Genomic DNA, 26,193 nt, shown 5'->3' on the forward strand with positions numbered 1-26,193 from the left:
TAAGACATTCTGGAGAGGAAATTATCCTGTCACTAGCAATAGCTCTGAAGTAAAAGATAACCTAAGGATTTACTTTGAAATCTGTAGATGCGCATTCTGCCTGGGGGACAGCTAAGGTTTAAGTTGAGAAGGTCACGGGTGGGCTAGCCAAACAGAATAACAGAATGTAAGATAAGATTTGGAATTGTTGTGAGGGCCTGGGATCTTCATATTTGTGGCCTTTATTTGAGCAGTGTCTAGTCGGCTGTGATAAGGGCTCAATATGTATGTATTGAACACATAAGTTAATAACACATCATGAACTTTAAATATAATTAATAAGTAACCATAGCATATGCTTCTAATAGAGAGACCCTGGGAATTGATTTTCACTCAAGTAATCTTGTACGTGTCATTTATAAAAGGCCAAAGATAATGTAGTCTTCTGAACGAATGAGTTCTACTTAATAGTTTAACAGATACATATTGTTCATGAGAAAGAAGGACTCGCCACCCTCCACCAAGATGACATTTCTCAGAGCATGAATGAGTTTTTATTGACTTAGTCACCACAGAAATGTTAAGATTTCTCACTAGTTCGACAGAGAACAAAAGTTAGTTCTTATGTGGTTAGAGATAGTGTTATTTATAGACAGAATATATTACTGTATATTAAATTATGTTGTAATTGCTACAGCAATATATTGACTATATTAAAGTGAACCCAGAAGCTTATATTGCTAGGGTTTATATTTTGGAGGAATGTATTATTCTCCCAACCTTGGTGAAATTCTCAAGACTCCTGGTAGTTTCTATTACAAAGGAAAAAATCCATGTCAATACATGAATTTCAGGTAAGCATATTGTGCTGCAAATTTTCCCTTGGGGAACATTGGCATGGAAGGCATTACAGTAATTTTCCATCACAGAACTCTACAATAATGTGGATTTCAGGATAGAAGCATGCTTTTTTAATTTTTTTTAAATACTGTTTCCCAGGAGATTTTCCCAGGGACTTAGAGACCTACACGGCCCTTTGTGGGGCACTGCATTTTCTAATACTACATACTCTCAGCCAAGGTTCCTTCTCAAACTGTTGAGCATGTTCTGAGAAACAACACAACTAGTTTTACCTCCAACACTTAAAAAATGATGACATCATTGTTAAGATTTAGAGAAGTAAAAGGACGGTGCTTTCTTTGACTTGTTTAGATGAAAGACCAGAAATAGTGATTTCCTTCTCACTAGCCAAATCATTAAATCATTTTCTTTTACTATGACCAAATCACTGAATCATTCATTTGACTTATGTTGGATCTGCATTAAACCAAAATGATGGATTCTTCAGTCATTCTTTTTATAGATAAAAATCCTCAATGCTTTGAACTCATCTCTTTATTCTAAAAAAAAAAGTCTGTTTTGTTTTGTTTTTTTCCCAAGCTCCAGAGTTCAGTTGTGGCTAACTAACAGTAATTTAAATAGCATTTAAACAAAATAACCTTGGCTTCTAGGTTTCTAACAGGGCACTTCCTAAGTAAATCTTCCTTGGTTAACAGCTGTCAACTGTCAATGGGCAGCAGGTAATTAAATTTGAAGATAGCTTTATGGCTCAGGAAAATAGATAAATCCTTGAACCAGAAAGGTCTTTAGTTAATGTGGTTATTGCTCCCTCTGGTATTTGAATTAATGCAAGAAATTGATTATTTTCTAATGAAATAGATAAAGAGGAAAGCTGCCATTGTTTGTTACTTGCAAGTAAATTTCGGTTGAGGCTGTTTTCTGGGCTAAGATCACACTCTTGGTTTTATTTCAGTATAGATTAGGAAGAAAAGGGAAAAAGAAAAAAGAATATTTTAAAAAATACTGGAATGAAACAAACCATGATAGAAAGAATGAGAAGGTGGCAGGTAGGGGCTGTGAATACTTGGAAGACGTGGCAGTTAAGAAGGGTTTCTTTTTCTTTTGTTTTTTAAAAATTTTTCTTATTTATTTTAGAGAGAGAGCACACAAGCAGGGGGAAGCAGCAGGTGGGAGAGGGAGAAGCAGACTCCCGCTAAGCAGAGAGCCCTGCATGGGCTGGATCTCAAGACCCTGGGATCATGCCCTGAGCTGAAGGCATCACTTAACTGACTGAGGCACCCAGGCGTCTCTAGGAAGGGTTTCAACAACAGGAAATGCAAACCTTAATGTGTCTAAAAAAAAAAAAAATTGCATGGATTTTTGTTTTTTAATCTTCTGTAACGAAAGTGGTCCAGTGATGATAGAGCAGTTCTAGGATGAGTTCAGAGATTAAATCATTTCTTCAGCCAGGTTTTTTCCTAAATTTTTGCTTGCCATTCTGAGCTCCCAATGTGCATGGTAAGCAGCAACTGCGTCACATATCATAGCCCTCATGTACAAATGTCCAGAGGCAGAAAACGAAATCACCTCTTTTTTTTTGGTGCCAGTTTTGAAGACAGAAGAAGCCTCTTCAGTACTCCTGCAGAAGGCTTCCCTTTAATTCTCATTGACCAGCACTCATCACATGTCACATTTAAGTCACTCACGAGCTAGGGGTGAGGTGGGACAACGATGGTCGATATAGATGGGCTCTACCCATGGGGAAGACAAGGAAAATTCTCTGTTAGATGGAAGGTCAAGTGTCTCCTGCTCAAAGGAGCACAACCTGACCCACTGCTGGGTGTTAGCATAACATATAGATGAGGAAATCGAATTGGGCAAAGAGTGGTAGCTTTCTTAAAATAGTATGCTCAGTAAGTGTTTAAGCTTGCATTTCAATTCAGGACTGTCTCACTCGGATTGTATACTCCCACCCCAGTGGCACACTGTTGCCTATATATCATGATTCACTTTCAGTTTCAATTATAGAGCTGCTCCTTTTGGGTGAAACAATCAATGCATCTCTATGTTTGGCTTTTCACTTCAGATTTACTACCTCAGAGTCTCTTCTCAGGGCTTTCTCAGAGCTGTCCACTCTCAGAAACTCAACATAACCCCTGAGAAGAATTGGAAAAACTCTACCTGCTGACTTGATATTTCTTTTACTTATTATTTGACAGAGAAGACACAGAGAGAGAGGGAACAGAAGCAGGGGGAGTGGGAGAAGGAGAAGCAGGCTTCCCACAGAGAAGGGAGTCTGATGCGGAGCTTGATCGCAGGACCCTGGGATCATGACCTGAGCCAAAGGCAGACACTTAATGACAGAGCCACCCAGGTGCCCCTGACTTGATAGTTCTGATGGCAAACATACTTTAGTTTTACATGTTTGTGGGATGTATCTGCTTTGATTTGAATTTAATCTGTCAACACTCAAGCAATCTCTCTACCAAGGAAATTTCCCTTTCAAATCCCCCAGAACCAGTAAAGGCATGTTCATTTGTCCTGTTCTTAGCTTACAGCTTCCTTTTACCCCCCAGACCAGCTTCTTATAAAATCAATTCCAAATCCTTTCTTTTAAGCATTCTGCTCATCAATTCTTCTTTTCCATTTTTAGCATATCAGGTCTCTATCAACATCATATCTGGAATACCCTCATCTCATAGTTTTCCAGTCTCACATACTTTAAAATTATCCTGCCGCTCAAATTATTTTCCTTAAAAAATTTTTCTTATTTTATTCTCCTGTTCAAATAATTTGAATACATTCTGTGAAAAAATGAAGTATTAAATATATGAATAAATAAAAATCAGGCCATCTGGTCTTCCATGTTTCCTCCATGTGTAAAGAATTGTCCTTACCTGGCTGGTTGAAGCTTGATGTCTTTTCCCGAGTCATATAATATAACCCATGTCACTATGGGACGGGCACTCTTTTAAGCACTTGATGTATATCAACAATTTAAACCTCAACACCACTATGAGGTAGGTACTATTATTATTATTCTGACCTTACACATGAAGACACTAGAGTGCAGAGGGATAAAGTCACCTGCCAAGTATATATGGAAATGAAATGGCATGGGGCGCCTGGGCGTCTCAGTGGGTTAAAGCCTCTGCCTTCAGCTCAGGTCATGATCCCAGCGTCCTGGGATTGAGCCCCACATCGGTCTCTCTGCTCAACAGGGAGCCTGGTTCCTCCTCTCTCTCTGCCTGCCTCTCTGCCTACTTGTGATCTCTGTTTGTCAAATAAATAAATAAAATCTAAAAAAAAAAAAAACCACACACAAAAAAATGAAATGGCAGAGCTTGGATTCAGACTCTGGTGGTTGGGCCCCAGAGGCCATGAACTCAGTCATATTTCACTTTCCTGGTCTATATATTTCACCGGAGAGTTATTTATTGAAGAGGTATGTGTTGAACATCTATTCTTCACCCCAACCTATCCCTTTCTCCTGATGTTTTTTATAGAAACATTATACATCCATGAGTCTCTTCCATATGATGAAAACCAAGCTTAATATAACATCTTGAATTTTAGGCAAAATCAAGGCCGACTTCGTCTCTGCAAACTTTGAGTGACATTTCTTGGATACTATATTCTCTCATGTTTTGAGCTCTTGGATTTTTTTCTTTTTTTTCCCCTATTTCAGCAATAATCTCTGGTCTGGCAGGAGTTGACTTTTTCCTGAATGACCTCCCTCTCTTCAGTCTTGCTTTCCTCCTGAAAGAAGCAGTTCCAGTTCCTGGACCAGTGGCACCATGGTTGCCAACCACATCACCTGTCTGTGATGCCTCCGAGGTCCAGTAACTTAGAACTAGGTTAGCACGCCACACAGCGCTCTGCATCTCAAATCTCCGATTTCCAGATCTGTCATCTAGTCTCTTGTTTAAATCATCTTTCAGTGTCTTTTGTTTCTGTCTTCTCACGTGATTTATTTCTTAAGACTCTTCTGAAGTATTTTTATAACTTCCACATAAAAAAATTTCTACACTGTACTGTCATTGTGTGGACAAAATATCAGAGACTATGTTTTATGATTATGTGTTAGTAATTTGAGAAATCTAGTTCCTTAAATTAGAAGAAAAAGGGAAAAAAAAGAAAAATGTGTATCTATTTATCCAATTCCATATGTCATTTGGATAGTAATTCAAATTTGATAATACTATACTAATAACTAACCAATAATTATTAGAACTTTTTGAATAGTTTTTCTGTCAGTCATTTCTAATATTTACATGTATTCAATTGATTTCCATGGAAACTCTTAGTAGAGGTGATATTGTTGGTTTTTGCAAATGAGAAAATTAAAGCCCAAAGATGTTAAGTAACTTGTTCAATGTCACAGGAAGTTTGGTACTACAGTCTGGCTTCATAATCACTGTGCTACTCACATGACATTTTCAGATTCTTAGCTAGATATAGAACTGCTTGAAGAATATAATGGCAAATATTCTGAACTGATATGCCCAGGAAATAGGTTAAATTTGTGACTTCTCTATCCTTGCATATGGGATATGGCCCAAGAGTTCACAGACTATAGTTCATGTCTTTCTATAAGAATTCTTACCGTTTCAAGCTTTGGTTTAAGTCACACCACAGCCTATGAGAATTTCTAGAAGTATATTTGTGATTCAATGTCTAAAATTTAGAAATAATTCATCATTGAAACAGTAAATTATGAAAGCATACTGCTTTGTAGAGTTTGTCACTCTCTTAAGGTCATAATCCCAAGAATGAAGAAATACTTCACCATTTGAATGGGAAAGGCATAAATTGTAAAAAGAAGTATTTTGCCTGGAAAAAAATTGAATGTGCTATACTGATTGTTGTTTTTTTTAATTGTCGTGGTGCATTCATTGTCTTCAAAGTTCGGCTTTATGGGCACATATTTTGCACATGTTGTAAAAGAAGTTAAATGAGCATGAGTCGTGATCATTGAGATACTGAAAATCTAAACATTCAGGTCATCTGAATATTTTTGGTTTACTTTTTGATCTATACATAGCCAGACTATCATTTAAGCAGCATTGTCTTCTGGATGAGGTGTAACAGGCAAAGAGTAGATTTGTTTTCAAGTAATTTATAGACAAAAAAATCAAACTAGTTAGAATTATGTTGAGGAAGAAAGGTAAATATTTCAAGTAGAAAATACCAATCTTAAAATGATGAATGTATTGATTATAACCATAAAACATTAAGAGAAGTTAAGAAGACATCATACTGTCATTATTTTGTTTTGTTTTTTTGTTCAGTCTGCTCATTTACTCTGTTTTTTTAGTTGATCTATTTTAGTTTTGAGCTGATGATAGCCAGTGATAAAACTGAGATGAGATTCTTGCATAATGTGAATAATTTTGCAATAAAATAGAATCATAAACTTCAACATTGCATTTATTGATTTCTTTATGTTTTATTTCAATATAGAAACAATAAATAAAAATAACCACTAACATAATTCTTTTAAATTAACTTATTATCATAGGAAGGAAAATACATCTTAACTTTTTTGGTAAATATTTCTATAAAGTAATTTTCATTAAAATAATAGAATCATGGAACCAAGATACACTATTTTCACTGTGCTATTCACTATTTCAGAGCTTCGTGAAACCAAGACCTCTGAATACTTCAGCCTGTCCCACCACCCTTTAGACTACAGGATATTATTAATGGATGAAGATCAGGACCGGATATATGTGGGCAGCAAAGATCACATTCTTTCCTTGAATATTAACAATATAAGTCAAGAACCTTTGAGTGTAAGTTTATCATTTCTATGAAGGCCATGTTGAGTTAGGTTCCTTTTTCTTTAAAAATTAAAAATTTCAAATAAAATGAAAAAATTGTGTATTCCTTTAGAACTATAAAAAATACAGGCCGCATGTCAACAAATAATCAGAAGTTAGTACTTACTTCATGCGCTGAAAATATAATCAATTCAGTTCTCACTGTCTAGCTTCATAGATTTTAACACTTCAAAATCTAAAACTAAATGAGAAAACACTTCCTGTGTATGTGTTTGCATATGATTGTTTGTGGGTGTGGATACAGAGAGAGAGATAGAAAGATAGACAGACAGAAAGAAGCATATAATATAGCCTGAAAAAATGATCAGACTAAAGGAAGATCTACCTTGTCATCTGTATGTAATCCAAGAAGGCCTTAAAAAGAACCATTATTAAGTGCACTGTTCTTGGAATAAGTGTGACCTATATTTATCATTCTATCTCATAAGAAGGACATAAATTGGTCTTCATGGAGTAAAGAAATAAAAGTTAATTAATTATACGTTTATTACAACAAGGAGATTTCTGAATTTATTATTTTAACAAGGGTCAGTGGCTGACAATTAAAAAAAATAATAATCATCATCACTGTCAGACTTGACCCAAAGCTATTGTGACTTAGAACACTAGCTGAGTATTTCAGAGAGGGAATCTCTTGGATTCAATCCAAGTTATTTTAGCTGTTGAGGCTAGGGGCCTGTTTTAAGTAAATCTACCAGCCTGACTGTGGTTTACCAAAAATAATATTAAACCAAAATGGTAATATAAATATAAATTCTTTGTGATATAAGCAGTTGAAAAAAGAATAATGGAAAAGGAGGGAAATACACATTTTACTGTACACATGAATGACATTATTTTAATATGTCATTAGGAAATGGGCACATATTATTGAAAGTCTTTTGTTAAAGGAAAAATTGATGAGAAAAATAAAAACAGTTATTAGAATAAAATAATAAAATCTTTGTGAATTTCAGTTCATAAACTGAAAGAAAGAATCTTTAAATATAAATATAGAAATGCCTTAAAGAAATGTGTTAACATAAAGTAGATGAAGAGCACTGAGCTGTCTATAAGTAAGATTATGTAACCTTTATTTTCCTTCCCGAGCAGGTTTTCTGGCCAGCATCTACAATCAAAGTCGAAGAGTGCAAGATGGCTGGCAAAGATCCCACAGTGAGTGCCTAAAAAAGCTCTAAAACTTAAATATTTGGTCTTTGAATCCATGTACCTCGAGTGCAGCCAAGAGTGAGACAAAGGGTGTTGGTATTTTAAATCCTCTGCTGGACACATGGTAAAAAATGAAAATGCAAAAGAATTGGAACTCTTAAACACTGTAACTTAGGAATTCCTGACTTGGTAAAAACTTCTTGCCTTGCTTTCATTATTGCATTCTGACACTTTTCATGATGGATTTCAGTAATAACCCCTGTTCCGGTGGATCCAACCTGCAGAATTCTCAGCAGGCCGCTGAAATAATGATAATGCAAGTGTCTGGAGAAGCTCCCAGATACCATGTGGGCTTTTCCAAAGAAAGATCTCGGCAAAAGGGTACTGGTGAGCCAGCACATTCCAGAGGCATAAATCACCAATGATTACCGATATCTTTGTTAGTTGAAAATAACCACGGAAACAAAAATCAAGGCAGCTACGAATATCAATAAATGTTCAGTATGCAACATTTGTACAAATTGTATATCTTATGTGGAATTCCATTTAAAGAGTTAAGAAAGAAATCTATGTGGATTTCTGCAAACAACTTGCTGAAACTGATACATTAAATTATTCTCAAATATGCTAAAACAAATACATAGAGCCGATCTTCAGTGTACATGTTTGTTAATTTTATAATGAAGCATGTACATCATTTTGCCTTGTCTCAAATCGTGAAAACTCTCATAATGGAACTGTATATCAGAATTACCCATCTTACACAAATAATTTGGTAAAGAACTTTTTTAATGCATTGATTCACTTTTTCAGTCATTCATTCCACCAATATAGATTGAGCCCCTATTATGTGCCTAGCATAATGTTTATTGCTACAGCCATAATATATACCAAAATAGACAGTCTGATTCTCCTCAACTTTATTATCTTGCTGGAGAAGCCAACATTAATTGAAGGAACATGGAAGTGCTTATGCAGGTATGAAGTTGAAATACAGTGGCTGGTTAGAAAAACTAGTATTTGTACACATACATACACACAATCAGATCTGAGGTCATAAGAAATAACAGCTTTGACTTTGTGTAAAAAATGTTGACTAAGCACTCATTAAAAGTGTAGAGGTAAGAAATGTTGATTTCAGGGTCCAAGGCTATGCACTAAGATTTGATAGTGAGGGTTTCAGAGATGCGTCATGGTTGTTCAAGGAAAAGACTAATCCTTGTGGAAAGAGGAAGTGTGAAAATTAAACTTTTATTTTCATTGACTCTTTACTCTCTGGGATGAGGTTCTGAAAAGGTCTGGTGCAAGACAGGGCCATGGAAGACCCCGGCATCTAGTATCTCTGGGTCCCTCTGGAGGGTGTTGTTGAGAGCTGGTGATTCAGTTCTGGGTCCCACATTTCCAGGTTTAGAATTCATCTTTTAAGAGAAGTTTTCAGACGGGCAGAAGGAGCTTGCAGAGGCATATTTGCTTCCCACAGGATCTGCTGGACCATAGTTTATGGGAAAAAAATCCAGAAAAATGTGTAAGAAACACTAAAAAAAAAAAACAACATTATGCTTATCTTCTAGAGAACAAATAGTAGAAAGTGTAATGTTGTGGAGAAGTCTTTTTTTGTCCCATGAAGCTATTATTTCAATAATGTACGTGAATTTAAATGTTTTCATTCATCCTTTAATGTAGAGATTTGCCCCACTGGTGTGCATTCTTCCATGTCTTGTTTTTTGCCACAATAATATCCTGTGACTGTAATTACTGTATTTACTTGTCCTCTTTGTTCAAAAAGATTTTCATTTCCCATTCATACAGAGTGTCACAGATAGAATATGTAGGATTTAGATACCATTGCACATTTTCTTTCCAAAGATTGGTGTTGATTTTCTGAAGAATCTTAGCCAAATCATTTGATGTCTTTCCTCCTTTGGCAAAATGGAAATGCTCTGTCATTTGCTTTCTTGTAATTAAGAGTCATTAGATGAAATCTTCAATATATGCTTACATTTTCCCATAGTTTTATCATGCTGTAATATCATTCATGAATATCTTTAAATTCTGCTCTGTAGCCAGTTAGTATACATAGCAGAAGTAACTGGTAGAGGGTTCTGTTCCAGTATGGCCAGCATTGTTAGGTGCTGGGAAATAATCAAACTAACTTCTAAATACATGTTCTATGAAGAGAAGAGAATGTTTGACCAATCCAGTTCATTTCATACATGTGAAGAAGTACTTACAGAGAAATGTCCTTTAATCAGGCCACAAGAAAAAGACCAATGGTAGGGAAAGGTTGTTGTTATTGTTATTGTTGTTATTATTATTACATTCTTTAATGAAACTAAATAGTCAAGCATCTCTTAATTCTTTTAGAAGAAATATCAACTAATACTTTCTATTTTATTTAAAAACAGGGGAATCTTAATTTGTGAAAATCGATTAACTCTTGTGAAGGAACTAAAGGTCAATAAGATAGAGTCTCTATCTTTAAGAGTCTTTGTAATACACTAGAGATGATGAGACATACGTAATACCTATCAAATAACAGTAGTCAACATTTAATGGAATGGGCCAGACACCGTTCTAAGTCTTTTTTTTTTTTAAGACTTTATTTATTTATTTGAGAGAGAGAGAGAGAGAGAGTGAGAGAGAGTATGAGAGGGGAGAAGGTCAGAGGAAGAAGCAGACTCCCTATGGAGCTGCCAGCATGATCCCAGCACTCTGGCAGTTGTTTAACCAGCTGAGCCACCCAGGTGCCCTCTAAGTCTTTCTTTTAATCCTTGCCATGATGCTACAAGATGGACATTATTGTCACCATTCGCATTTTTAAGATTAAAAAAAAAAATCACTAAAAGAGTGAGGAACTTACCACAGCTGTCCTGCTAGCAAGTGGGCAGGAGGCCACTGTCTTATCTGATAAAACATGCCCTCTCACTAAGAAGAATTCGGTAAATGCTAAGGATACCCACAATAGACAAAGAAAAAAAAAAAAAAAACACTGCAGTTGGGGTGTTTAGGAAAGTTTTGATAGATTTACTGGCAACTATACTGGCTCTATATTAACTTTATTTATTTATTTTATTTCAATGATACTGAAATTCAAATAAGTATTACCCTTTTCCTCTTTCAGCCTTTGACACCAAGTACATGTGGTTGCCTTATTCAGTCATCTTCACATCTTTTAAACCTCAGTCATCCACTCACTATCTCAAGTGACAGTGCAGATGTCATTTCTCTGGGAAGTCTTATTGGGGTGGCTGTCCCTCTGTGTACGCGGGAAACACTCTGACATATATTGCTGTGTTTGTAACTATAACTCTCCCCTTACTGATTGGAAGTACTGGGTAATGTCATTATTCTCTGTGCCCAGACCTGTATCTAGGCACTTAATAAAGTTGAACAAGAACTGAAAAAATTCAAAGCATGGGAATCTGTCCCAAATGATTGTCAGAAGTTGGGGGTAGGATGCAGTGGATGGTGAGCTTATGAATTCCTTTAAATTAATAATATTTGTAATAAATTCATTATGCACATATTTTAGAAGTTCATTTTGGTTAAAGTAAAATATTTTTATTTTACATATCAATCATCTACTTAACGCAAAACATAAACTAGTGACAGTTAAAATCCATACTGCTGTAGCTATTGAAAGAAAATATACAGCATGGACTTAAGCGTCTCTTATTCCTTTAGATTTTTTTAATGTATCAAATTTTAATTACTTAGAAAAAATAACACTTATTAGAGAATAATTCAAGATAGACAAAAATTTGATCCCAGTAATCATATATCATAATAAACTAATGTTTATAAAGAAAATACATGATCATGGTGGGACTATAACTAATTTTCTGCCTAGCTAAAGAGACTATAACCTGCCTCCCATTTCCCTCTCTGTCCCTTTGTATTCACATTCCTCCATGCTCCATTTATTTCTAAATATTAATATTTTATTCATACTCTAAATAAATTGAGCTTAAACAGTAGCATATGCTGTCAAATATATCCAGTGAGATAGGGCATAATGAATGCACTGAGTAAATACTGTAAGAGATTGTTGGAAAATTAAGCAGGATTACATATATTTAGATATATGTGCATTAAATGCACAGAATGTCAAACTTTATTTATTAATTGAGGAATATCAGTTATCCCTATTTATGTGAACCAAGGATCCCAAACTACTGGATAATATACATTCTTTAGAAATATATTTATCAAGGGGCTCCTGGGTGGCTCAGTGGGTTAAAGCCTCTGCCTTCAGCTCAGGTCGTGATCCCGGCGTCCTGGGATCGAGCCCCGAGTCAGGCTCTCTGCTCAGGGGAGAGTCGGCTTCCTCCTCTCTCTCTGCCTGCCTCTCTGTCTACTTGTGATCTCAGTCGGTCGAATAAATAAATAAAATCTTAAAAAAAATATATATATATATATTTATCAAAATACTTTGATTTATTGCTCACACCAAAGATGTGTAGGCCAAGAAGAAAAGAATAAGGGATTTTTTTCCGCATTGCTTAGTTTGGGCAATGAGGAGTCAATATTTTTAAAGCCTTAAAGCATCTGGGCTCCAGGACATATTTCAAAAACATTCCTGTTAAAAATTACATAACAAATACATGTTCAGTATGGAAATCTTTGAAGACCTAGAAAAGCATGTAAAATTCAACAGAAAACAATCTCTTCTGAGTTCTTTGACCCTAGAGACTTAACCTCACTGTGCTTCAGTTTCCTTGTCTGCATAATGGGCATTCTCATCATCTCTACCTTACTGGGTTGTAATGAGGATTAATGAGTTAATATTTTAAGAGAGCTTAGAACAGTATATCGCACACAGTAAGTGGTATATTACTATTAAGTAAATAAAATGAATTCCACTACCCCAAAGTAATCACTTAAAAATTAGATTGTTTGAAATGTTTAAGAATATAGAAAAAATGGTATTATATTCTGCATAATGTTAACAGCTTAATTTTTCATTTAGCATTGTATCAGGAAATAGTTTTAAAAAAGAACTAGCAATTAAAAAAGAAAAAATTCACATTATTGAACTTCACTGAAGATGCATTCTCCAAACCTTCCATAGAGGATCTCCACTAATCTCTGTTCAGGACAAATGCCCTGTCCACTTCACCAGGCTTTTCTGACCATTGAAATAAAAAAAATACATATGAAAGAATCCAGTATCTGACACTGTGTGTATTTTTGATTTGCCAGACACGATTCCAAGTGCTTCATTAGTATATTGTTCACAACAAATGTTATCATCACCATTTACAAATAAAAAGATTTAAGCACAGAAGGCTAAGTAAATGCCTCGAGTTCAAATACCTACTGAAAGGTAAAGCTAGAGTTTGAACCTGGGTCAATTGGCTCTGATATCTGTACACTTAAATCCACCATCCACTGCCCATCTGAAGACTATGGCATGATGACAGACCAACTCTAATTGCCTCTCCGGTTTCATCACACAGTAATTCACTATCCCCTCTAGGCACTGCTTCCCGAGTAAACCCTGCCCTGTCATGCCCCCATTATTTTGTTCATATTCTCTTTCTTTCTGTTGGAAATCTCTTTCTTTATGCTTTTGCCTGTCAAAATATCTAGCTTGTTCTTCAAGTCCCAGCACCAATGACACCCCTTTACAAACCCTCACACCTAAGTCAGCGTTATTCAAACTCTAATATAGCATCCGCATGTAGCCTCATGTATTATGGTTTCCTTTCTCTGAAAGGAGAAAATGAATTTATTTATTTCACTGTTGCTGGTACCGTATACAGTGTTTTTACATAAAATGAGTTCAGTAAATTTTTGCTGGATAGCATTGATATGATTGCTGTGGTCTAAATCAGAAATAATGTGAACAAAAACTATGGCAATGGAAAGGACCTAGAAAATAATTTTCAATAACTAACTGATCTATTTTTTTCTTTTGAGTTTTTCTCTGTGGGGAAGGTTGCAGGGGCAAACTGGGTATCATCAGGTAGCCTGGAAATCTGTCTCATGGTGAACCCACCCCTTTCTTTACAAAAATTGGATGGTGGAGGGTAGCCATGGTTCAAGACCCAGCTCAGTTACTTATTAAAACTAGAGTACTTCCTTTAACCTCTTTGGGACTCAAGTTTCTCATCACTAAAATGGGACTAATACTTTAATTGGAACATTGCTTTGAAGATTAAAAATACTTAACATCAAAGTATTAAGAGCTCTGTAAACATTAATAACTTGGAAAAACTCTCCTCTACCCACTGTAGATTCCTTACCCAAGGACAAATTATAAAGTGATTGACAGTACAAGATTCAATGTTAAACACATTTGTGCTTGAAAATCTGTGTAACCCATTTCTAGCTCAATGATCTCAAGCAAATTAACTAAAAAAGCTCTATGCTCTATTTTGCTGGAGTTGAGTTGTACCAAACTGAATGAATGTGAAGTGCCCAAATGGCATAAGTACCTTCAATAAATATAAGCTATAAAGGTGAAAAATCAAACCTCCTGGGAAGTAAAACAGGTTAAATATGTAAAATGATCATTCTAAAGTCTAGGGAATGATAAATTCCCAGCAAATATTGATCATGATAAGTAGATATAAAATATACAGAGAGATAGGAAACATATACATGAAACAAGTATAATATGTATTTGAAATATAGAACATATTAGTGATATATCTTTCTTCTTACCAATACCAGTAATTCATGACAGTAAACTGTCTACAAAACTCAAGATGACATATAATCTATTATTAATAGAATTGAATTCATGTCTTATGTGGGGAAATAGTATATACAGAATCCCAGAATGACTGAACTTGGATGTGAAAAAAATAAACACAAGTCTCATTGCTCACAGATAACCTTAACATAGACATATTATATAAACACCATACTTCATCTATTCTTTTTCTACAGAGAAACACATTATCATCTACAATTATGTAGTCAATTTCCAGGTGCCCCTATAAACAGGTGTCAAGACATAGTGACACTATATATTTAACAAAAGTTCTTGGTGTCTTAAAATAAAAATGAAGTGTATAGTCTGGTGTGTAAGAATTAATTTGTTTGACAACAGAGCGAATGATTGATTGTTTCATATAAAATCCATAATAGAAATTGTATAAAATTACTACATATAAAAATAAGCATATATTCACTAGCAAGTAATAATATAAAAGGAGAATATTATGAAAAAAATAATATTGACTTTAAACTTGACTTCTAAAAAAAACTAACTTGTACTTTAGGAGAATTGGTTTTTGTTTTGTTTTTTTTTACTTTCCTAATAATATAAATAATAAATGTGCTTATAAAAAATTAGTAATATGGTACCTAGAAGAGTTAAAAAGAAGAAACATATGCTGTCTGAAAAGGAAAACCACTGTTACCTTTTAATATATCTATTAATAAAAAAATTTGTCCTTGTAACATCATTTTTATTTATCTTTTATCTTTTAAAGATTTTATTTATTTATTTGAGGGAGATAGAGGGAGAAAGCACCAGCAGGGGGAAGGGTAGAGGGAAAGGGAGAAGCAGAGTCGATGCTGAGCAGAGGAGCCTGATACGGGGCATGATGCCAATCCCCTGAGATCATGACCTGAGCCGAAGTCAAACACTTAACCAACTGAGCCACTCAGGCACCCCTTTAACACCATTTTTATGATGTTCTTTGTGAAAAAAATGACTGAAGAAAACCACATTCAATCTCAGGCTTGCTTAATTGGTAATCAGCAAGGGATAGTGAGCCTAGCAATACACAACACACAATGATTAATTCAGCCACAGAAATCTACCTTTGGTGCTAACCGTGTTTACATACTTCTGCATGGTCAGAGTCAACTTAAAATTACAGTAATATTTTGCATTTCATTGAGTGAACAAAGGACACCTTTTCCAATGGTGGGACTAGGAGTAGGTGAAAAAGAAAACTGGGGGAGAAAGTATTTTAGGGGATGAAGGCCAGAGAGACAACGATGAAATCACAGCACTCGCGTGTGTTTAACAGTCTGTTTTATTCGCCAACTGTAAAAGCCAGTAGCGTTTGCCATTGTGTAGTATAGGCAGTTTTGTTCAAAATATGTTTATATAACATGTGTGTGCACATGTAACATTTTGATGAAAATTTGAGGAGACAATTTGGTGTACTTTTCAGTTTCTCAGCTTTCTCAGATAAAGAAGAAGTTCATAAAGTTTCAGAACATAAAAACTTACACAGTATATAAAATATTGAAATATGAGAGTGACATACCATTTTACTCATTATCCAAGTTGAACTACCTTCTTCCTGAAGTAAACCAATAGAATAAACCGTGCTATTCTCTTGTTATCTCCTAACAACAACAAAGAAGTGAGAGCAGGAAGGAAATATATGGTGGAGTATGAGAGTACTACTTAGAAATAACAATAAATGTCACTGTATTGCTAACTGCTTACTCATTTGTTCTTTCAGCATGGCTGTGGGAACTTCGTCCGTGTTATTCAGGCTTTCAATCGCACTCACTTGTATGTTTGTGGGAGTGGTGCTTTCAGCCCCGTGTGTACTTATTTGAATAGAGGGAGGAGATCAGAGGTAAGTGAAACAATTTTTCATTGTTAGTTTTGGTGTTAGTGTCAAAGATTTCTTAAAACTGTATTTGAGGGGCACCTGGGTGGCTCAGTTGGTTAAGCAACTGCCTTTGGCTCAAGTCATGATCCCAGAGTCCCAGGATCAAGTCCTACCTCAGGCTCCCAGCTCCATGGGGAGTCTGCTTCTCCTTCTGACCTTCTCCCCTCTCATGCTCTCTCTCACTCTCTTTCTCTCAAATAAATAAATAAAATATTTTTTAAAAAAACTGTATTTGAATCTAAAAAAGTTGTAATCATAACATAATAATAAAAAAAAGTGTAATCAATCAAAGGTTCAAGCCCTTTTAACTCAAAATATATTTAATTTGATTGCTGTCCCCCACAATTACTGAAGTGTGGCTTTTGCCTTCAACTAAATATATATATTTTATATATATATAAAAGAAAGAAAAATGGCGTAACTTTAAAAAAGGTATTGATACTATTTGTTCCAAATTATAGAAATATTATAGTATAACCTCACTTTCTTAAAGCTAATTTAAGTAATTTCTTATTTAACTTTTTAATTTGGTAAACTTTTATGAGATACCTATACGAGATACATAAAGCAGGGAGCCCAAGTGTCCTTGCTGAAAAGAACTTTCTATAGTTAGTGGATAATGCTTTCATTTTAGACCAACATTAGTCTACACTAGACTTTCCTAGCTTTATTCTTACATTAGTTAAAACGATTTGGGGTTCTGTGAACAAACGCATTTGCTAAACACTAAGTATGTACCTAATATGTATAGACAAATAAAGGCTGGTTGAACTTCTCCAATAATACTTAAAACTGTGTTTTTCTGAGTTTGTAATTAGTGACTAAGGAAAATATGCGTCAGACCAAAAGAGCCTTTCTTCCTTCCTTTAATCGAACATGTTGTTTTACGAAACAGAAGCATTTAAAAAACTTAATTATTTCAAATTAGCTGGCTTTGTTTTCCTTATGCAACTTAAATCTAGAATGTCCAGTTCTTAAAGAATGTCAGTTTTAGAGTTTAGAACTGTAAAAAAGATTAAATGTTGCTACTGATACACCTTATTCAGTTTATTTTCCTTTCACAGAGATTAATGTACTCAAGTACAAATATAATTGAACAATGCTTCTCTTTATATTGCTTTACTAATAATTTTTTCAGACATGGTATTTATACACACATATCTTTTGGTAAATAAAAAGTCATTTAAAAATAGCTGAGTAATTATAAGTTGACCCCAAATGAGGCATTTCTAAGTGGTTCAACATGATATGAAATATTACAATTCTTGAAGAAAAGTAAAGCTATGCTTCTTGGAAGACTACAGTTGGCTGCGTTGAGCTTGTCATTAGAACCACATGCCTGTGATCAACTGATTAAATAAACTACTGCCCCAGACGTCTGCAATCTGTCAGACACTCCACTGAAGGCTGTGCAGTCACTGTACAGGCCAACAATAGCATAGCAGTTTGCAGAGCACAGATTTCAAATAAAATCATTTTCCCATGTACAAATTGCCCACTATGCACTTCGAGGCTTAATTGGAAAGTCGGTCCAAAAAATAATCTCCTTTGGAAAACCGGCATGGAATAAAATTTAATCACTTTACTAAATATGAACTACTTTAGTCTCACTTCAAAAGATACATTTCAAAGGGGGAAGCATTTCCATTAATTAATCTCTTTAAATAATATGTGAACATCATAAGAGCCAATTTAAGTAGGAAAAGTGTTAGGAATTTTAAGCTTTGTGTATAGTTGATTCAAGTCAAAGGGTTTCACCATAACATCATTTTTTATATATCTGTAGTATATAAATAATAACATAAATATAGAATGCATGATCTAGCAAGCATCTACTGTATTTGTTTTCTTTAGGATAAAAGATCCCTGAGCATAAAATGACCACATGATACAGAGAGTTGTATTTTGAGAGAATTTTCTTTCTTATGCATCACTAATGTTGTATTTTGTAATGACCAGAAGTAGTACTTACTAGTAACACCATGGGCTGGTATAAAGATAGGGCCTTTATCCTGTATTTCAAACCAGTTTGAGAGTAAACCAAATTAGGATGGCACAATCATTACTTATTCAGTTTTATTCTTGAGACATTGTCTGCCACCTTCTATCTGCCTATCAAATAGCAATGCGTTGGTTCTTATATTTTATGAGCCTGCTTCACACTTGGAACATCACATACACTTTCATTATATCCTATGAGTCTTCCATTATTCTGTGAGACTGAGTCAGAGCTTTCGCAGAGCCTATCCAAAGAGCCTACGAATCCTTGCTACATCAATTCCTAACCATGGTACCTCTCTTCTGTCTATTCTCTTCATTCTCTGTCTTCTGTTCCTAAAAAAAGCAACACAAGTACATAATGACTTGAAATAATGAATAAAACATTAGTTTAAAAACTATAATTGATTAATTTTGCTGCATATTCTTAGAATATTACTACATCTCATTTCTGGTTGATTTTATCAGATATCTCCATACATTGGTTCCAGCGTTGAATACCCTTTAAGCCACTGGTTTTGTCAGTCATCAAGCAGATAAACTTATCTTTGAATGACCAAGAATATCACAGGCATTCAAATTATTCCCAGAGCCTTTTGAAGCAAATTAGTCACCCAACTTATCTGTTTATGTATCTTTTCATAGCTTTCCTCTTCTCAGAGGAAAAGTTGTGGATTTTCCTTATCAATAAATTTCTTTGATCAATAACCTTCATTATTCTGTTTACTATCTTCGTTTTCTTTCTCCCATGTTTACTCTTTCTCCTGTTTTAAAATAGGATGTTTCTTTTCCTTAAAATCATTATCTCAGATCTGTGACTTTTCTCAACTTTTTCTCTCCTTTACTCATCACAAATCTTCTCAGACTAGTAGGCTATATTTCCTGTTTTTCCTGTCATTATTAAGCCTTTCTGATCTGACTTTCATTACCATCCATAAACTATTTCTCAGTGACCAAGATTCCTCAGTGATCAAACTGACTCCTCTAATCAGCATCCTTTCTCCTAGACTGATCTATAATATGTTGGTCATGCCCTCTGTTTTTCAGTGCCTTTATTGACATCTATAACCTGAGACATTTCGCTATGCCTTCTTTCCTAATTTTTCACCACCTACTCTCTTTCTGGTCCTACTTGTTTCTCTCACTGATCCAGTCTATAAGTAGGTATTTATTTAATGAGAATAATGGCAAAAACAAAATTATTTCAGAACTTGTAAGCTACATTTAAGATGTTGGTCTTTATCCTGTGTCAAAGGAGGAGCAACTGTAATGATCTTAAAAGAAAATGGTATGGCAAGGCTTTGTGTTTTTACCTGTGTGTTGCATTACAAATGATTTAAGGTGGGGAGGGAATGAGAGGCCTGGAGTGAGATCAGTTAGAGAGTGGATATAATATTTCAAGAAAGAAAGAAAGTGGCAATAAAGACAGAAAAATAGGCATGAAGTATAGAATAGTATAGTTGATATTAGTGGATTTAGCTATGTAAAAGAAAATTTACAATGATACAGATATTTGTTTGTTGTTTGTTTTTTATTTTTGGCCTTTTCAGTCATATATTTGTCATGAACTGAGATGAGATGCAACAAAGAGAATCATGTTTGAATTAAGATTTTAAGCCTGAGCTTTGTTCTCTTGAGTTTGAGTTGCTGTTGAAAGATTCAAGTAGAAATGTCAAGTAGGCAGTTGAATATACAGTTGGCTATATTAATGTTTGAGCCATTGTTTTGTAAGAGTAACTGAAACCCAAGCAATGCATGGGTTTAGTCATGCAGAGAGGGAATAATGTGAAAACAGAAGTGTGACTATGATTGAAACTTGAGGGTCTCTTAATTTAATGGCAAGATGGAGAAAAAGGGACCTTCGAACATGACCAAGAAGAAACAGCCAGGGAAGAAGAAGAACCCTCCAAGTAGGAAGGAAAAAACAAAAATGTATTCATTCTCAGAATAAAAATAAGTCTTTTTAAAAAGATAGAAATGGGTAATAATCTAAAATATCATTGAGAATCCAAGTAAAATGAAGTCTAAAAAATAAACAGGAATTGTGTAGTGTGGTTGCCATTAGGATCTAAAAAAGGGTTTCAATAGAACAATTGAGGTTGAATACCCAATTGAAATGGATTGAGAAGAAAGTGAGAAGTCAGGAAATGGTGATGAGTATATGTGATTCTTTAAGAAATGTGATTCTCAATGAGAGTAATGTGTAGGAACTGAATGGGTTCTTTAAATGATGATATAAAGTTTCCAGTTAATAAGATTCAAGAAAGAGGGGGGATAATGGAAAGTATAAGTTTCCTAAGAAGATTGGATACAATGAGATCCAAAACATTGGTGGAATGACCTTAAAGTAAGAGAAAGAGTTCCTCTCATGTACTAGTGGGTGTATTAGTGTATATTCATTTATGTGTTCGGAGTGAGAAATTAAAGATGTCTCATTTAAAGGCTTCACTTACTCTGCAATCATATGATCAATTATTTGTTCATCATATGAACTAAGAACAAATTGGATGATTGTCATGACTATAGTGACAATGGTTTGAAATTATTAACGGAAGAACCAGTTGATAGAGTATCCTTGAAAGTTTATGGAGCAGTACAGAGGATCCATTTTGTGTTGGTGATCACAAATCTATATTATGTTGAATTTACCTTGAAGAATCACTTTCTGCAAAATGCTTAGATGTTTGGACACAAGTATGGAGAATGTATAGACAGACATGCCCTTCCAGGCTATGGTTTCAATGAAAAAATCAGAGATTTAAGGAACTTAATATTTCTGCAAAAAATTAGTGGAACTAAAGAGCACAGAATCTAAATGGGTTAACAAAGAAATTCAGGAAGAGAGAAGGCTGATGAAATGGGTTCCTAGGAGATGAAATTGGAGAATTGTTGCTGCATGCATGAATTAGTGATTATTCAGGTAGACCACACTCTTTCTGGTGATAAGATCTAGACTCAAATTGTGTGAGAAATGATGCTGAACAATGGAGGAGTAGTTCAGTGGAGAGCAAGTGGTACCTAAACAATTTCATCCATTTCTGCAGTGCCACCTCTCACATTTGTAGTAAAATATGTGTCTGTCTCTGACTAAGTAATCACAACTGGCCTTACTAAATTTTATTGTTTTTCCTCAATCATTTGTTTAGTTTAGTCATTTTGTAAATACTAATTTTTTTGGAAAGCAGACATAGTGAAGAGTCAGGAGACTGAACTTTTTTTTTTTCAGGTTTCATTTTTTTTTATCTTTATTTTTTTTATTTTTTTATTTTTTATAAACATATAATGTATTTTTATCCCCAGGGGTACAGGTCTGTGAATCGCCAGGTTTACACACTTCACAGCACTCACCATAGCACATACCCTCCCCAATGTCCATAACCCCCCCTCCCGACCCCCCTCTCCCCAGGATTCCTCAGTTTGTTTTGTGAGATTAAGAGTCACTTATGCTTTGAGGAGACTGATCTTTAATTTTACTTTTGTCATTATTTAGCTGCATGACATTGGGCGAGTTATATTTCCCTCATCTATAGAGTTAATTCATTGAAGAGGATCATTTTATAAGACCTTTCCAGGCGAGAGGACTGTGATTCTTTTTAAACTCTATGATTCCCTAAAATCTCAGGGATGTCTTGCCACCATATCAAACTCAGTGTAACAAAAATGAACTAGTTTTATTTTCTTTAAGGAGTGAAAACTTCAGAAGTCTTTCTTTTCTTCATCTTCCTGAACTACATCTGATCTTTAATTGATTGCCAAGTCTGCTGATTTTTACTTTACAACTTCTCTTGCATCTTTATTGCTGTTACCATGATCCCTGAAATCCTGACATGTCAGATTATTATTACCTAATTCCTAGACTGTTGCTAGTGAAAGCAAATCTATTTCTTCAATCCAGTGTCTGTTTTTAAAATGGCCATTCTCAAGGTGCCTTCGTGGCTCGGTTGGTTAGGCTCAGATCATGATTTCAGAGTCCTGGCATGGAGCCCCACACAGCATCCCAGCTCAGCGAGAGATCTACTTCTCCCTCTGGCCGGCCCTCCCCTGCTTGTTCTCTCTCTCTCTCTCTCTCTCTCTCTCCAATAAATAAATAAATAAAATCTTAAAAGTAAAATAAAATAAAATTGCCATTCTTAATCTTCTTAAAACACCAAGGTAAGACCCAATCTTCTTAAAGCAATGTTTTGATCCTTTCATTTCCATACTCAAAAATATTGAGCCTGAATTTCTTTCAGGAAATTTTTGAAAAACCTTAGCTTTATAATTAAGGTCTTCTATCATCTAATGCAACCTACAAAAGTGAAAAATTTTGTCTTTAAATTTTAGTAGTGGCTTTTGCTACCTTTGTTTAAGAAAAAGGTAAATATACCAACAAAATATTCCTTCTCTATTAGGCTACACTGACCATCATATTTCAAATTGAATCACTGCCTCCAATGCTGGGTTTCCCAAGTTCCATTTTCTGCTTAAATTTTTTTCCTAAACACTGAACACCATCTAACATATTCTATATTTTCTGTACTTATCCTTTGTATATTTATACTCTCCATCATTATATTATAAATTACTTGAGGATAAAGATTTTTGTCTGTCTTATTTACTGTATTTCTAATGTTTTGATAATACCTGGCATATAGTAAATACTCAATAAATTTTTGTTAAATGAATGAAAGAGGAAAAAACATTTTTATCTAAATTATGAATTCTACTTTGTTGAATCTAGCATAATGCTTATATAACAAAGTTAACTAGTAATATAAACTTTATATTATATATATTATATTATATATATAAATGTCTTATTTTGGAAATGTTATAATCCTTGTATAGATTATTTCTCTGTGGACAATTTTCTTCTTTTGGCTAATTTTCTAGTTTGATTTACAATGATCCTTGATTCCCAGGTGGTTTTTGCTGGTATTATTTGTTTGTTTGTTTTCTGGTACTTATTTGAGAAGAACTTTTTGGATCAGCTTTATGTTGATGGTAGTAGGATGAGAACTTTGGCCTGCTGAAGTTTGCTTATCATTTCCAGATGTTTTCTTCATATAGGCCAAGAAAGTCTTAATAAAGTAAATTGAAGAGGCATAAGGAAACAAATGGAAAGCATATTATTTATGATGATGCTTTGTTTTACTCAAGAACAAATTGGTTAACTAAATATAAAGTTATTTATTGTTGCTGTATTTCTGTTTTTTCTATAATAAAGGACCAAGTTTTTATGATTGACTCTAAGTGTGAATCTGGAAAAGGACGCTGCTCCTTCAACCCCAATGTGAACACAGTGTCTGTTATGATCAGTAAGTGGAAAATAAAATAGGGAGGGGGAAATACCAAATGAAAGGGAAACTAAAATGCATGACATGGTATGCCCATCAAGATAGTCATATGAAGAATGAGGTAACAGAAAGTTGTGAGCTGAGAAATTGTAGTTTATCAGTTGCAAGAACTTGCGATGGAGTGATAAACATGTATTTTTTTTCATTCACTATGATGATGCTGTCACTTCTAGAGCAAGTCAACCATTTACCAAAAAGTGTGTGTTCATATACTCATAGTGATGGGGATGCCTGAGTGGCTCAGTTGATTGGGTGGCTGCCTTCAGCTCAGGTCGTGATCCTAGGGTCCTGGGATCGAGACCCACATCGGGCTCCCTGCTCGGTGGAGGGCCTGCTTCTCCCTCTCCCTCTGCCTGTTCCCTCTGCTTGTGCTCTCTTTCTCTCTCTCTGTCAAATAAATAAATAAAAATCTTAAAAAAGAATGATATATATTATAAAGTAATTTTCAATATTTTCTGTAGTTCTTTTCTAGTATTAAGTATACCCATTTTTCTCATATTTTAGTAATATTTTATGAATGATTAAAATGATATTTCTTTCAAATGAAAGAATAACAAAATGCATATGGATATCCTTGGGAGCAAAAATTAGAAAGCTTTGAAATTACAAGATATTCAGCTATGTCTGATGCAGAAACTTTTCAGATAAGCTTCTGAATATTATTTAATAAAAGCAGTGTCTTGGAAAGTCTTTCCATTAGGAAGAAAACTGTATTCATCTATCGAAATGGGATGATATATATGTAATACTAGCTAAATATAGAGTTTTCATTTATTTCAAGTTAAATTCTATGAAAATAAACTTCAAAGATCTGTGAATACTAATAGTCATCAAATATCATTTAGAACAAAAAAGATTTAAAACAGAACATTTAAAATTTTCCTGTTAAACTGATAAATCATTTAATATTTTTGTCCTTAAAGAATTGGGTTTGTTTACAAAATTAATTTAGTTATTGACCTTCATTTTTCAAGGATTTGAGACTTCAATTTTTATTCTTACACTCTTTTTTTTAATTTTTATTTATTTATTTATTCATTTATTTATGAGAGAGAAGGAGAAAGAGAGCAAGCAGAGGAGTAGAAGGAGAGGAACAAATAGACTTCGTGCTGACCACTGAGGCCATTTCGGGGCTTGATCCCACCACCCTGAGATCATGACCTGAGCCAAAATCAAGAGTCAGACATTGGACCAACTGTGCCACTGAGGCGCCCTTATCTTTTAGTATTTTGATTAACATTAGGATAAGTGATTTGCTTACCCTCAAAACTGAAAACAGAAAGGAGGAATAAGTTTAGTAGCTTGTATTTGTCATTTTATTTGTTCTACTGATTATCCCTCTAAACTTATCTCCAATATTGTCTCCAATATTGCATAATGAATTTCTGTAGTCATCTCACGTTGCCATATGGGGTTTGATCATTTCTGTTCTAGTGCAAGGCACTAAATAACACAGATTATTTAAAGTATTTCTATATATTAAAGGATTAAGAAACATCGAGAACTGAAGAATTTCAAATTTCATAAAATAGTTGTGGTACGTAAACCAGTGTTCAACTTTAGAGGGTCTTTTTTGTTGTTTTTCTTTTTTCATGTCATTGTTGTAACACAGCAAGAAGTTAGATGATATCTCAAGCTATCAAGAGCCTCAGGAGGTTTTCAGTGGAAGAAAAATTGGAAAGCAAAGGATTTTTGAATTAAAAGATAAAAGGCACAGTTTATTTGCATAAACCAGCACAGACATTCTGAAAAATACATCCCTACTCAAAATTCTTTTTAAAGTGATATTAATTTTTTAATTATTTCTTATACCAAATAAAGCAGAAGCTTTATTATTCCTAACTTGCTATTAAAATTAATAAAAGGGGCACCTGGGTGGCTCAGTCGGTTAAGTGTCTGCCTTTGGCTCACGTCAAGATCCCAGGGTCCTGGGATCTAGCCAGAGTTGGGCTCCCTGCTAAGTGGGGAGTCTGCTTTTCCCTCCCCGTGCTCTCACGCTCTCGTTCAGTCTCTCTCTCTTTCTCTCTCTCTCCCTCTCAAACAAATAAGTAAAATCTTTAAAAATTTAAAAAAATAAAACTATTAAGAATTTAAGACAGGATATGAAGCCAACAAGGCAAGTAGGCTTTTAACATAAATAATGAGGTGGTGCAGTAGGATTAGAATCAGCCCTCCCTGCCATACACCATCCTCTGAGTGTCCTTTTCCTTTTCTTCCTGGAAGCAGATAGGATAATATCTGTGTTAATTGATCTATTGAAAAGCAGGAATTTATAACCCACCATTTGGGGGGTAATCAATATAGTAAAAATGAAAAATAGTTAATTACAAAGTTATCTTAATTTGACAACTGTTCTGTCTATAGAATACTTGAGCTGATGCTTCACAAATATTCACAAAATGAAGCTAAATTGCTCCAAATGCTTTCATGAACGTTTGTTATCTTCCTATAATC

At 34.5% G+C, this 26,193-nt stretch overlaps 1 protein-coding gene across 1 annotated transcript in view; it reads left to right on the forward strand.

The window, feature by feature from the left end:
* Positions 1-26,193, forward strand: part of SEMA3C (semaphorin 3C) — a 174,245-nt gene that overhangs the window by 79,530 nt on the left and 68,522 nt on the right. The window contains exons 3-6 of the mRNA XM_032873255.1: positions 6,457-6,617; positions 7,758-7,820; positions 16,250-16,369; positions 23,610-23,700. Of these exons, the coding sequence (XP_032729146.1) occupies positions 6,457-6,617; positions 7,758-7,820; positions 16,250-16,369; positions 23,610-23,700 (435 nt within the window). The remainder of the gene's footprint in view (positions 1-6,456; positions 6,618-7,757; positions 7,821-16,249; positions 16,370-23,609; positions 23,701-26,193) is intronic.

This window comes from Lontra canadensis, unplaced genomic scaffold, assembly GCF_010015895.1.
Source record: "Lontra canadensis isolate GAN:19392208 unplaced genomic scaffold, GSC_riverotter_1.0 scaffold48, whole genome shotgun sequence".
Lineage (NCBI taxonomy): Eukaryota > Metazoa > Chordata > Mammalia > Carnivora > Mustelidae > Lontra > Lontra canadensis.